Source organism: Thermobia domestica, chromosome 1 (genome assembly GCF_964235325.1).
Source record: "Thermobia domestica chromosome 1, izTheDome1.hap1.1, whole genome shotgun sequence".
NCBI classification, from domain to species: domain Eukaryota; kingdom Metazoa; phylum Arthropoda; class Insecta; order Zygentoma; family Lepismatidae; genus Thermobia; species Thermobia domestica.
The window spans coordinates 295,139,581-295,152,766 of record NC_137454.1 but is presented as its reverse complement, the minus strand read 5'-3'; the positions used below and the strand labels follow the sequence as shown (position 1 = coordinate 295,152,766).

At 38.8% G+C, this 13,186-nt stretch overlaps 1 protein-coding gene across 1 annotated transcript in view; it reads right to left on the bottom strand.

Annotated features, from left to right (window-relative positions):
- Positions 1–2,467, bottom strand: part of heca (hdc homolog, cell cycle regulator) — a 75,911-nt gene extending 73,444 nt beyond the window's left edge. Inside the window, exon 1 of the mRNA XM_081726828.1 lies at positions 1,515–2,467. Within this exon, the coding sequence (XP_081582954.1) occupies positions 1,515–2,233 (719 nt within the window). The 5' untranslated portion in view covers positions 2,234–2,467. The remainder of the gene's footprint in view (positions 1–1,514) is intronic.
- Positions 2,468–13,186: the final 10,719 nt, after the last annotated feature.

The following is a 13,186-nucleotide window of genomic DNA, read 5'->3' as shown; positions in this document are numbered from 1 at the left end:
CAAACACATGCTCTTCCAAATTAGCTTCTTATTTTGATCCGAGTACAGATATCCTTTCTACGTGCGGGAGCTTAACAGAATAGAGGCCAGGACCCTATTTCTATCAATTCTAAAGGCATTTATTCCGAAGTTGGGCGTCCGCTTTCGCTACGTTTTTTCGCTGTTATCTCTTTTCCACACTTTCTGCAATTTGTTATTAGGTTCATTAATCCGTGCTCTTCACAAACTTTTAAAAGATTTTGCTCGTAATCAACGTATTCCTTCACAAATGTTAAAACTAGTAGTTCATTGCCCTTGTACATTCGCCATGTTAACATAAATGCTCGTTTCTTTCCCACAATGCAGCTGTTCGGTTACCTTGCGCCAAGTAGTTCCCTCCGCTCGCCGTATAGTCCCATGTTTGTAACCGCTTATATATAAAAAAATAAACATATTTTTGAGACTCTTATATATTATCAAGCACACAAACGATCAAAATATCCATATCTTTCCTGTAAATTTTAAAAATTTTGCTGGAAACGGACGCCCAACTTTGGAATTTAACCTATTCTAAAAATAAATTAATCTAACAATGAAACGTTTTAAGAATAAGTACAGCAGAGAACGTGGGATATAACAATTACCACTCACGAAAGGTTACTTTACGAATCTACAATTTAGAAATATGGGTATAAAAATTACGGTACCAAAATTTTACATAACGATCAGTAACAGCTTCGACAAAACTAACCTATACCCACTGTAAATGCTTAGCTTACGCTACAGAAAAACTTAAACAGGAGTGCCTCTTAATTGAATATAAGGTACCGGTACTATATTCCTACCACAGTACAACTTAAATTTGTAAAATTTACAAAAGAAATGTATTATTTTATATGAGAAGAGCAGCTTATAAGAAGTGATGAAATATGTACATCTTACCTGTTGCAGAAGGACAAAAGAAAAATGTTCTTTTAAGCAGGCAATATGAAACACTGAAGACATCAAGTTAGGAACTGACAACAATGACAGTGCCCGAAAAGAGTACATTAAAATGGCACAAAGAAAATTATATACCCATTGTCTCTGACGCGCCTGCTCCATACGAACCCCACCCCGCGCCGATCTATACGCTCCAACATTGTTCTGAATTGGGTAGATAGCATTAGTATTTTTTTTAGTGCCAACATTGCACAAGTTCGTGTTTTTGAACTGTAATGTTTATATGCCCGAATACTGTAATTAAATGCTCAACGGTCAAGTACTCTTAAAGTGAACCTGCACCTCGGAGACCCAGCAATGGAGTGAGCCCTTCTAAAGTGAACGTGTACTCACAAATGCAACTACTTCCTTAAGGAACAACTTGCAATGTGGTAAGAGTGCATTATGTAATGATCGGTACCGGTAGCACATGCTGCCAAGGAAATGGCACTATGTGTGTATTACGTGCGTGTATGATACGCTATTAGTATACTAACGGTAATTATCAGGAATCTTGTACACACAATAATTTGTCAAATGACTGCATATCATACCTGGATCTGTCTGAGAAAAACTCAAACTTGGACTTCTTCTTATTTGTCGAATGTGTGGGAGATGCATTTGTTTCGCTAGATGCCGATACTGGTGGAGATCCTGAACCTGTAGAAGACAAACTGCCGGTTCTTGTTCTTAGATCACCTGAGATAGCCTGTGCCTCACTCTTTTGTCCCTGGGATTGCACATTTGGATGATGATACGTTGGTGCAGAAACAGCTAGTGACGGCCGAGTGTTTTGTTTATGTTTACGTTTCTTCTTCTTTGTGTCCTGCTCCTCGCGCAGTACGTTGTTGGGGGGAATCCAGTCAAGATCTTTCTTTAAATGACCACGCCCACATTTACAACTGCAAGCTTTGAAAGCAAGATCATAACCTTTTTTGGTCCATAAATTTTGATGTCTTTGTTTCTCTGACCAACTCCTCGCTCTCCCACAGCTTTTCAGATACTGTAACACATTTTGCTCCCATGCATCGAAACACTCCCTGTGCATATACTGCCCTATGTTGCAGTGGTCGTTATTACAGATAACCTTCACTGTGTCTTTTAGATTATCTAAACTAATAACAGCATCGTTTCTTAGGCACTCCATAGGTACACAACAACGAGTAATATTCGCGTCATGATTCTCAATGGTTTCAGGATCGATATTCAAACCCTGAACTTCCCCTCCTCCATGACCATGGCCATGGCCGTGGTGGTTGCGTCTTTGTGGCATTTTGTCACGACCTTCAACAACTACTATTTTACGTTTTGAAAATTGTCACAATTTATCACACAATATTCTACACAAACACCTCCACCGAAAATGTTTATCTGGGTATGCAAGAAACAAAGCAAACAACGCAGTCCCACGAGATAATTGTTCAGGCATAGGTTCTCTGCACCACAACAAACACTACGCTTACTTCACCTACAGCCCACCACCCCTTTAGACGCTGTTTTGGTCTTGAAAGAGGCGGAGCTAAAGCATCAGGCGTTGGTCCTGATTGACATGTTACTACGCATCTCTATTGGTGGAAAGACAACAACAAACCCAAGTCACGTGAACGGCTGCATGTTTGGCCTAGAAATTGTTTTCTTTTGCTGTTCTGCCGTACGAGCCAGGAACTACCGAACCGTTTCAACGAAATGGAAAGTGCAGTTGTCGTTTCGACCTCTTGTAAACAATGAAATTTAGAGTAATGGCGCCAAAGAAAACTAATTTATTCCTATGAGGAACTGTAATAGTGCAGGAAAAATAGTTATGCGTCTTAAAATCAACCTCCTAAATACATTTTAAGACAATTTTACTGTTTTTTTTCTGTTTTATTCTTTCTTCTCTTTGTTTTACCTGAAAAAACCCCCCGCTTTAAGGAACATTCAATAATGCGCAGATACCGATACTCCTCAGTCCTCACACCCTATTCCAAGAAAAGTGTTCTAAAACCTTTGTCCTATGTCAAATTCATTGTATTAGCATTAAATTAATACCACAGAGTAACGAATAGCCCACGTACTGTAAGTTGAATAAAGAAAGTACTTCATTATCCTGTATAGACAGTGGCGTATTTGCGATTTTGTTTCGGGAGGGGCTTTGCTATCTTTCGGGTGGGACTTTGCCTGAAAATATGAAAATTCTGCAAGATATTTCATATATTTTACTGTATTAAGTAAGATTTCGGGGGGGGGGGGCTTAAGCCCGGAATCCCCCTAAATACGCCACTGTGTATAGGGTATTAGTCAAGTTGGTTGGCAGTAATTTTGAGTTGTAACATATCTTTTCAGTATATATGACTACGGAAACCAGAATTAAGTACCTTATGGGCATCGAACCCGGGACCGTTGGTCTACTCGACTATTGAAGGTACACGATAGCTCAATACTAGAGCGCTTACCTCTGGTGCGTAGGGTCCCTGGTTCAATCCCCGACCAAGTCAGTTTGTGGTAAGCAACATGGTGCCCGTGGGCTTTCTCGAGTACTCCCGTTTCTTAACACTTTCTCATTCCACCAATTCTTCCATCATCACTCACGTGGAATGTTAAAGTGAACGGTTTCATTTTTTTCCATTTATCATTCGTCTTCTTTAGCTTACAGTACTAATAACTATACAGGGTGGCCCAAAAGTATGTATACAGTACCGTACTGACCAGCTCATTGCATTTTATATCATTTCTTATTGTTATCCATCAGGTAGACTTAGTTTCTTTATTTATTTGTTCTTAATGTGTTTTTATTTACATTTTAAGCACGAAAGAGCCGAAGCAAATAAACCGATAAACTAGAATGTTATATTAATCCAATGTTCTCGGGATTGCTGCCAGAGAGAATGTTGCTGTGCTGAGCTTTCGTTATCATACAGCGGTAACATCTTCAGAACTATGAAGATGTTACCGCGGTAACATCTTCAGAACTATGAAGATGTTACCGCTGTATGGTAACGAAAGCTCAGGACAGCAACATTATATCTGGGAGCAATCCCGAGAACATTGGATTAATACTAGACACCAGCAAAACTTCAAGATCATCGTAGAATGTTATACTTGATTAATGAAGGGGTGTATATGTACTTTTGGGCCACCCTGTATATGCTATAAGAAAATAGAAGGTTGAAAGATTTCATTTTTCACTGTCATATTCATTACAGTAGCTTTTTTAGTATCCACAAAACTACTATATCTTGCCAGTGAAAGTTTCCTTTGTAGTCCTAGTACTATTAGGATACTCAATTGAGGCTAGAATTACTTAGCCTATCGAGATAGATGTGTGGCGTAAGAAGAAAGAAACTTGACTTTTAAGATTAAAATGAACTATTTAATTTTTTGTCTCTGTGTTTGCTAATTCGATCCTCTCCGAAAATGAAATTAAGAATCACACGCATTTTGGACAAGTGCTCTTAACATATACCATTTTAGTCTTTGCGGGGCAGTGGCGGATCTAGAACGGGAGAAAAAGTGGATCTGAAAAGGTAGGGAGACGGTAGGTAGCGGCATGACGTCACGTCGTCTCCCTGCCTATATTTGCCTATTGTAATTTTTAGGAACTGGGGAGACGCCGTATATATTTTTGGAGTTGGAGGAATGCCATCCTCCCTCGTTCCCCCACTTTTACCCCTGATCTAGAAAGCAAAACCTGGGAGCTGGCAGCCAGAACCCAGATTATGATAAATATATCATGAATTTATTATAAACTTCTTAAAATATATAAATAATAACTTAAATTATTTTTGTTACTCTAAAAACTGGGGGCCATAGGCTGGTTCTGGTCTACGTCAACCACTGTTTTGGGCCCTAGGTTCAGGGATCACCGTGGGGCTCTTCGCTGGTTGTATGGCACAATACCAAAAGTGTCGACAGCACATCGTCTATCAAAATATCATTAAGAAAAATTTTCGGTTTAACGGTGTATTTGTTTACAAACAGCAATATTTCAGAGATCTCGTATATAATCCATCTGGCGAATTCATGCGTTTGTTTTGTGAAGGTGCTGCTGTATGTTTATATGCTGTTATTGGTTGAAAGATGTGTCGGGAGCATGGGCGTCATTTACGGGGGGCAGGAAGGGGCGATTGCCCCCTAAAAGTTTGAAGAATACAGTTACTTTAATTGATTGTCTGCTAATATACTAGTGTGAAACGTGGAAGTCTTATGTCGCTGGTGCTCTTGCCCCTCTCAAGCGAAGACTGAAATGACGCCCATAGTCGGGAAGGAAGGGATGAGTGCTTTTTCTGCATTACCTTACAGCAGCGTTTCCCAACCGATGTGCCGCGGAACACTGGTGTGCCGTGAATGGGCCGCTGGTGTGCCGCGAGGAATCGAAACAAAATTATTAATTTTATAGCAATCAAATTACAAAATGTAGGGGAAAATGTATATTTGTATTTCACATTACTATGAACCTCTACTAGAATTTACAATTTCATTCCGGGTTACTGTTCTGTACATTTCTAATGTTGAAAAAAAAAATGGTTATCATTGCTATGACCATTATTGCTTCTTTATTGTTGCAGACTTTTTCGTAACTTGAAAATTTAAAATATCATTCAATCCTTTCGACAAATTACCTACATTTGTATTTTAATAGTAAGAGAGATTTGTTTGTTCGTTCGTTATTTAGTGATTTTCCTTCTTAGTAAAAGGTTGAATACAGTTTTTAAAAAGAAAGCGTATTTTTAAAAACCCGAGTCCAATTTTTCATTGCAATTGTTTTCTATGTTTAAATTAGAATGAAAAATAAGCATAATGATTTACCACGGGGAAAAAACAGTGCTAGAGCTTTCTTCTCTGTGAGGAGATCAATAATAACAGAAAAAATACCACCGTGTTTCATACTTACAAATAATAATATCTATAAGTGTGCCGCGAGAATCCAAGTAACACCCGTAGTGTGCCGCAAGTTGAAAAAGGTTGGGAAACGCTGCCTTACAGGATGGCCAGAACATACAAGCATTAAAAGTCAATTTATACAATCTATTACTTGAAAGTAATTATTGTGATTTGAAGTGAAAAATCGGAGTGAAAAAAATTACCACACAAAGTAATCCATTTCGATATTAGAAGGACTACACTTAAAAATGGTAAAATGTTTGTTATGGGCCATATTACGATCAATTTCAATTTAATTATCATACATAATTATTTCCTTCCAAAAGTGCCTGAAGTTGTTTTTTCATTTAGAAATGAAATGAAATCTTTGAGTTTTACGTCCAACGGTTATGCCGATTACGCTAAAGGAGACGGTGATGATGAGTAATGAATGAAATGATGTAATGAAGAAAGTTTGAGGAAACAGGAGAACCCCGAGAAAACCCACGCACACGGTGTTTGTCCACCACAAAGTTCACTTGGCGGGGGCTGGGATCGAACCCGGGACCCCAAGCACCAGAGGTGAACGCTCTACCACTGAACAACCGCGGCCCCTTTTCATCATTTAGATATACTCATTTCAGGTAAGTAATAGAAGCAAATAAAAAAAGGAAGAAAAACAGATGCCTTGAAAGTAAAACGTAGATAAATCCACTAGTGTTCAGAAGACCCTGTCTACAATCAGAGTGGGTCATATTGGGTCGAAAGGTAAGAGCAGATCAAAGTAGGTCGGTGGGTAAGGCTAGTTTCAGACGGAAACATTTATCATAGCAGATATGCTGCCAAAAATCTCGTATAATATTCTATGGATCAAAAATATATGGTGCTTTTACACGGTAGCATTTAGATAAGCAGTAAACAAATCACTGCAGAAGAGCTCAATTATTGCTCCGAAACTAAAAACAGAGATTTCAGTTGCTATTTCTTCTAAAACCCTTTGTCGCCTATGCTTATCATGATACAAAGAACTTTTAACTTTGTATATACAAACAAGGATGCTCCATATATTTTTCAACCAGCATAATAATAGCATCCCTACTCCAACTTATTTCTCTTTACAATTCAATTTCCCACACAAAACAAAGAGCATGGATATTTGGCACAAAATCTTTCGCTTCCTTTTAACTCATCGCGGCGCTGCAATCGGACCAGAAATGCTGGAGAAAATGCTACGAAATAGAGCAGGTTCTAACGACAAGAAATGCCATAGGATATGCCATGGCATGGGAAATGCTATAGCATTTGTTACTTTACACGGTAGGTTATTGATGATACGATTTTTGCTACGAGAAATGCTACGATAAATGCTTCCGTCTAAAACTAGGTGGGTCGCATTGGGTCACGTCCTGTTGACCCACGATCAGTGTTCGAAGTGGAAAAAAGCAGAGGCGGTATGTTTTATTATGATTTTGACTCAACATACCGGCTATTTAAATATTATCTTGATCACTGAAAAACCAGAGACGGTATGTCCTCATTACTGAAAAACCAGAGGCGGTATGGCATACCACCGCATACCGTCTCACTTCGACCACTGCCCACGATCCATTCCATCTCTAGCGTTTAGTTACCATTCCTCACCCAATTACACTGTTAATGTTATTTGCGGCTTGCTGTGCAACCTCCCAGATCGAATTCGTAAAACAAAAGAAAAATCACTCCCATTTCTATGTTTCCGTTCATACGACCCTGTTTAGTCATGTAGCCAGGGGGGTCCGGACCCTCCTTCGAAACCAGAAATTAAAAAAATAAGGAAGGATGGAACAAAATGAAACGAGAAATAGAAGAATTAGTGTTAAAAATAAAAAAGCTACAGTAAGCGTTTGGTTACTCTTTCTTATGAGAAGGTTTGTGTGGAGGAAACGACGGGGAGGGTTCAAGTTTTAAAAAATGGATATTATTGTAACGGAGCATTCCGAATTCCAAATAGCTCCATGCTAATCCTATGGATTACAAACGACGATCGATAAACTGTTTCTATCAATAGGCTCTCAGGTAGAACTTAAGAATGCCCACAACCAGCAATAATATGATCTTGGCAAGATAGATTCCAGTTACAATTTGTTAGAGAAATTTTCAATTTCACAGCAACACTAACCCATTTTATAGGATGTCTTTACTGTTGAAAGAGATCTCGTTGCTATCCTTCCGTTGCTTACGAGGAACACATTTACCGAATTATTTGCAATAGGGGAAAGTGGGGGAATTGTGCTCACCTAAGCAATTTCTGTTATATTTGGAAAAGTATTGCTTGAGAAAACCAAAAATTTATCTTAATTCTTCTACATCCTTTCTCTTTTTGAATAAAACAATTAAAATTGAAAGAAAACAAAGTATATGTGCGTAATGCAACATCTAATGGAAATCTGCACTTGCGCACGATCCACCAACTTATGGGGTAATGATACGCAAGGGGCAGGGCAATGGTGCGCAGCAATAAATAGTTCAGGAATTGAAATGTATATGTAGTTATACCCAAATTAAAAACATACATTGAATGTGTTGAAAGTTTCAATATGTAAAATTGGAAGAAAATGAATGGGAGAGGGCTAACGCCATACGAACACACGGAACGTGAAGCGAAGCTACTCGGCACGAAACTAAGTAGCACGTTCTGTGTTCGTTACGATCTCGACACTCGCTTCTGATTTTCTCGTGCCGCTTCGCTTCGCTACACCAATTCACGTCACGTTCTGTGTGTTCGTACTCTTAGTTACTCATTTTTTTTCGTTTACAATAATCGCAAACGTAATTGTTAGCTGTATCGACATCAGTACAATCTGCATGGTCCCAGTCACTTCATAAAACACACCGATACCACAATTCATTGCCTTTTTCAAAGTCACCACAAATTCTGCAACGTTCATTAGTGTCTTCTATAGTCAAAGCACTGCCTTATCCCAGTTCAAGTTTATGTCATCCAATTCATCATCATCAAAAACAATTTCTTCATCCTCAATGTCTGACTCAGATGACTTTGGAAGTTGCCTTTTTCATGTCAGCTTCTTCTTGATACTTTTCTTTCCACACGAACGTGTTACGCTACTTTATTCCATTTATTTTCACTTCCTTCTTGTTTCTTCTTTTGAGCTTCTGCTAACTTGCGTTTAACGGGCGTACTGATCAAAATGTCTGAATGTTGTCTTGGTAGCCGAGAATTCTTTACAGATTTGTTATTTTCTTACCCTTGACGTAATCCCACTTGGGCAAAGGCAAGGAAAGAATTACTTCCGGCAGCAGACGTTGAAGGAACAGGATCGTCCGGATTTGAATGATTTTGTTCTTCAGGATTTGGAGGGGGGTTCTCAAACTAAGTCTGCACTATTTAGAATGCCACATGATTAGTTCGAACCACAACCTGCTGATGTTGAAGGCACATGGTCATGAGGATTTGGATTGTTTTTTTCTGCAAAATCTTTATCTACACTGTTTGGAATGTTACATGATTTGTTAGAACCTTTAGGGGAACCAGAATCGTCAGCGATAACTAGTTTGCTGCCCTGAACACGAGGAAAATCATGATCCTGGAACTTGCCAGGGTTAAAAGGAAAAATCGCTGTAGAGCGGAAACCTGAAACAGCTTTCTCCATTGTGTCAACTTTCATGAAAGCTTTATTTAGTTGTTCAGCCAAATCATATTGTGTCACCCTCTCATGGCCAGTTGCAGTTAAATGATCATATTCCTTATACAATGCATTTTTCAGGGGACTGGAAAACGTTACATCGAGCGGTTGCAACCTGCGCGATGTGTGAGGTGGCAGAGACCCATATGGATGTGGTTATTCCTACAGAATTCTTAACTCTCAATTCAAATATGGCTGCCATGGTTATCTAAAATAAGCAGCACTGGGTCACTTGCTGTGGGTTTTGCATTTTTGAAAATGGACTAGCCACTTAGTGAACAATTGTGCGTTTGTCCAGCCATTTTTCGAACACTTATAAGAACATCCAATAGGACCAGTCCTTTGCAATAGAGGTGTCATACGTTTCCGCAAATAAATCAGCGTTGGAGGAATATAAGATCCAGCGGCGTTGACAGCAAAAACACCAGTTATTGTATTCCCTTTTTCTGCTGAAGTAGCAGCACCAATCCTCTTCACACCTTTCGTAACGTAAATCTTCGGGCACTTCTTTGGGAAGACGGTGGTGCTAGTCCCGTCCATTTTGTAGATTTGCCTTAGCTCAAAAAGTCACCAATAATCTTCTGAAGGTTTGAGAAAAATAGCTTCGTTTCACTTTAGTGTTCACTGAATGCAGTATCTCTATTTAAACTTGTTCCTTAAGGGTGTCATAGAGTTACATCAATATTTCATTTTAAAAATCCGTACAACCAGTCTTTACCTGCTGCAGCCTTTTCTCTATTGAAAGAATGTGGAATTTCATTATCTACTGCATATCTAAATGCTATACGTCGCAATTCTTTTGGAGTTAACACGTAGAATAACTTTGCCAGCGTTAAAATATAGTTCTTCAATTTTGTTTCCACTTCAGCAGAAAACATTGATTTTCTTCCAAGCCATGTTGGAGTAGGCGTAGTACGATTTTCTACAAGTTTTTTGCGTGAAGTAGACTCAGGTATATTCTAGTGGTGGGCACAAACACCGGTTTTTCGGTTTTGAAAAACGAAACCGGTTTATGACAATAAAAAACGGTTTTGGTTTTCTCCAAAAACCGGTTCGGCTTTTCACCGAAACCGGCTTCGGTTACCACCAAAACCGGTTCGGTTTTCACCTAAACCGCTTATCGTTTTTTTCGAAAACCTGTTCGGTTTTTTACCGGATTCGGTTTTCTTCAAAACCAGTTCCGTTTTTTTCTCAATTTGTTCTATTTCTGACCAGAATAGTTTCGTTGTTCTCCGGAAACCGAATCCGTTTCCACAGAAATAATTTTGTGTTTTCCAAAAGTTTCCAAAAGTTTCCAAACTGGTTTTGGTGAAAACCGAACCGATTTTGAAGAAAACCGAAACCGGTTTCGGTGAAAAAAACGAACCGGTTTTGGAGAAGACCGAAATGTCGGTTTTACGGGTTTCGGTTTTTCTATAAACCGGTTTCTGGATTTTATAAAAAACTGGTTTTGCCCATTCCTAGTATATTCAAGCATCTGCCAACTTCCCGTATTTTTCTTTCATTTTCGCCCTAGCGTCCAGAGCGTTTGTCAAACTCTCCTGAGAGCAGGAATTCTAAGTTTTTCTGTTGTAACTTCTAGACATCTGCGAACAAAATTGAAAAATTGCTATCAATACATGTTTCACCTTTAACGTCATTTGAGGAATTGAGCGCATTCAATTGTATATACGGGGAAATCGTTCGCACCCCTCCTACGAAGCGCACTATTGTCCCACACCAACATTATAAGGGTGCCACGGTGGCTCAGTGGTAGAGCGTTTGCCTCTGGTGCTTGGGGTAAGTAGTTCGATCCAAGCTCGCGCCAAGTGTACTTTGTGGTGGGCATAACAAGCAGATATGTGTATAGACAAGGTCGTGCATTATTTAAACAAGCATAGTTCAAAACAGTAGGATAAAAAATTAATATATATTTCCTTATTTCTCTCATCAGTAAAATAACAAGAAAGGGCAGAAAAACAAATATCCACTCGTCCCACACAATACAACTGGTGCAAAAAGCCCATTGTGGCAGTAGTTCCTGTGATGACCACTAGGTTGTAGCATCAATTGAAAGCTCATTCTCTGGCTCGTAACTTCGGAAAGGTGGTTCTCATGATTCCTCCCACGCACGATTCCTCCACTCTCCCCTACATGGTGACGAATGAGCGGGATATCCTGGAAAAGTCAGGGAATTTGAAATTTTTAGAAAAGTTACAGAATTCACAACATTCCTGCTACTAGTCTGGGAAATTTCAACCTTTCGAAAACGTAGTGTAGTTCTGTAATAGTGTCGACATTTTTTAATCATAATTTTTTCGTAATTGCTTCTCTGCAGTAGCAAACATGTTATTTCAGGAACGGTTTTCTATTGCTCCTTTAACTTGTCATTTGGAACCATACCAAAAAAAAAAAAAAAAAAAGGTATGTGGAAAGTTCTGTTAACATTTGACTCAAAAAAGGAAGGAACGTAGATATTGTAAAATATTTTACAAGACATTATTGGATATGTATTATTTATAATAGTGAATATGTGCTTTTGATAATAGTTGAGGTCATAATGAAAGGAAAATTATTATATTTGAATGAACAGAGGAAGGAACGTACACATTGTAAATCTTTTTCAATACTTTTTTATATTCTTTTACTCGATATTTTTTCATAATTTATTATTAAAATACTAACATATTCTCCTTTTATTGTCCTAACAAACCAATATGTGTTGCCAGTAAAAGAGTTTAGATTGATTGAGCCCCTGGTGTGATAATCGCTGTCATGCGCGCCGACTACGTGGGTGCTTCGGGGCTCCAGCACCCACAAGAATGTTAGTTTGATACAAACAAAATAAAATATTTCTAATTTGCCATTATCAAAATAAATAAATAAATAAATAAGCAATTAAAACATTAAGATGGAGGTTAATATTTCTAACCTCTGAAACGTAGTTGTTTGTTTCAAATATGTGAATAGTCTAGTCAAAGGAAGTCCCCACAATAAAAAATGGAATATTGTGAATAGAATAAAGCACAGTTCTTTATGACAGTGTTCATAAAAGACTTTAACTAAAAGGAAATTAATCAAAAAATATCGAGACTCCCCTGTAAACATATAACATGTCCCGCCATTGATATGCACCTACATAAATTGAGATGGAGGTCGGCGCTGTTGACCGCAGAATTTCCTGTCACGCCCCCCCCCCCCCATTATGAAATCGTGGCCAAACGAACCAATATATGTTGCCAGTAAATAGTTTTGAATGATCGAGCCCTGGTGTGATAAACATAGTAACTAAACCCTGGCTACGTATCTGCTCTGTTCAACAACGCACTGCCTCATGACTATGTGGGTACCTAGCCTCCCAGACAGCACAATGCACGTACAATACCCGTATAATACATGTAAAATTGCACGGATGTAACATGTGCATCATCTGTATAAAAGCACGCCTGTACATGTGATGCACATAAGCGCCACAGGTCCTATTCAACATCTTCGCGTGCGCAGTACATGTGCAATGCACACGACCTGCACAAGTGATTTACACCTACCGCACAGTTGATTTATACGTAGCACGTATTCGATTTAGTGCACAGGTGATTTACATGTACGACAGAAGTGATTTACACGTAGCACACAGATGAGTTACATGCAGACCCAGGTGATTTACATGTAGGACAGATATGATTTACACACAATACCTAGATGACTTACCTGTAGGACACAGG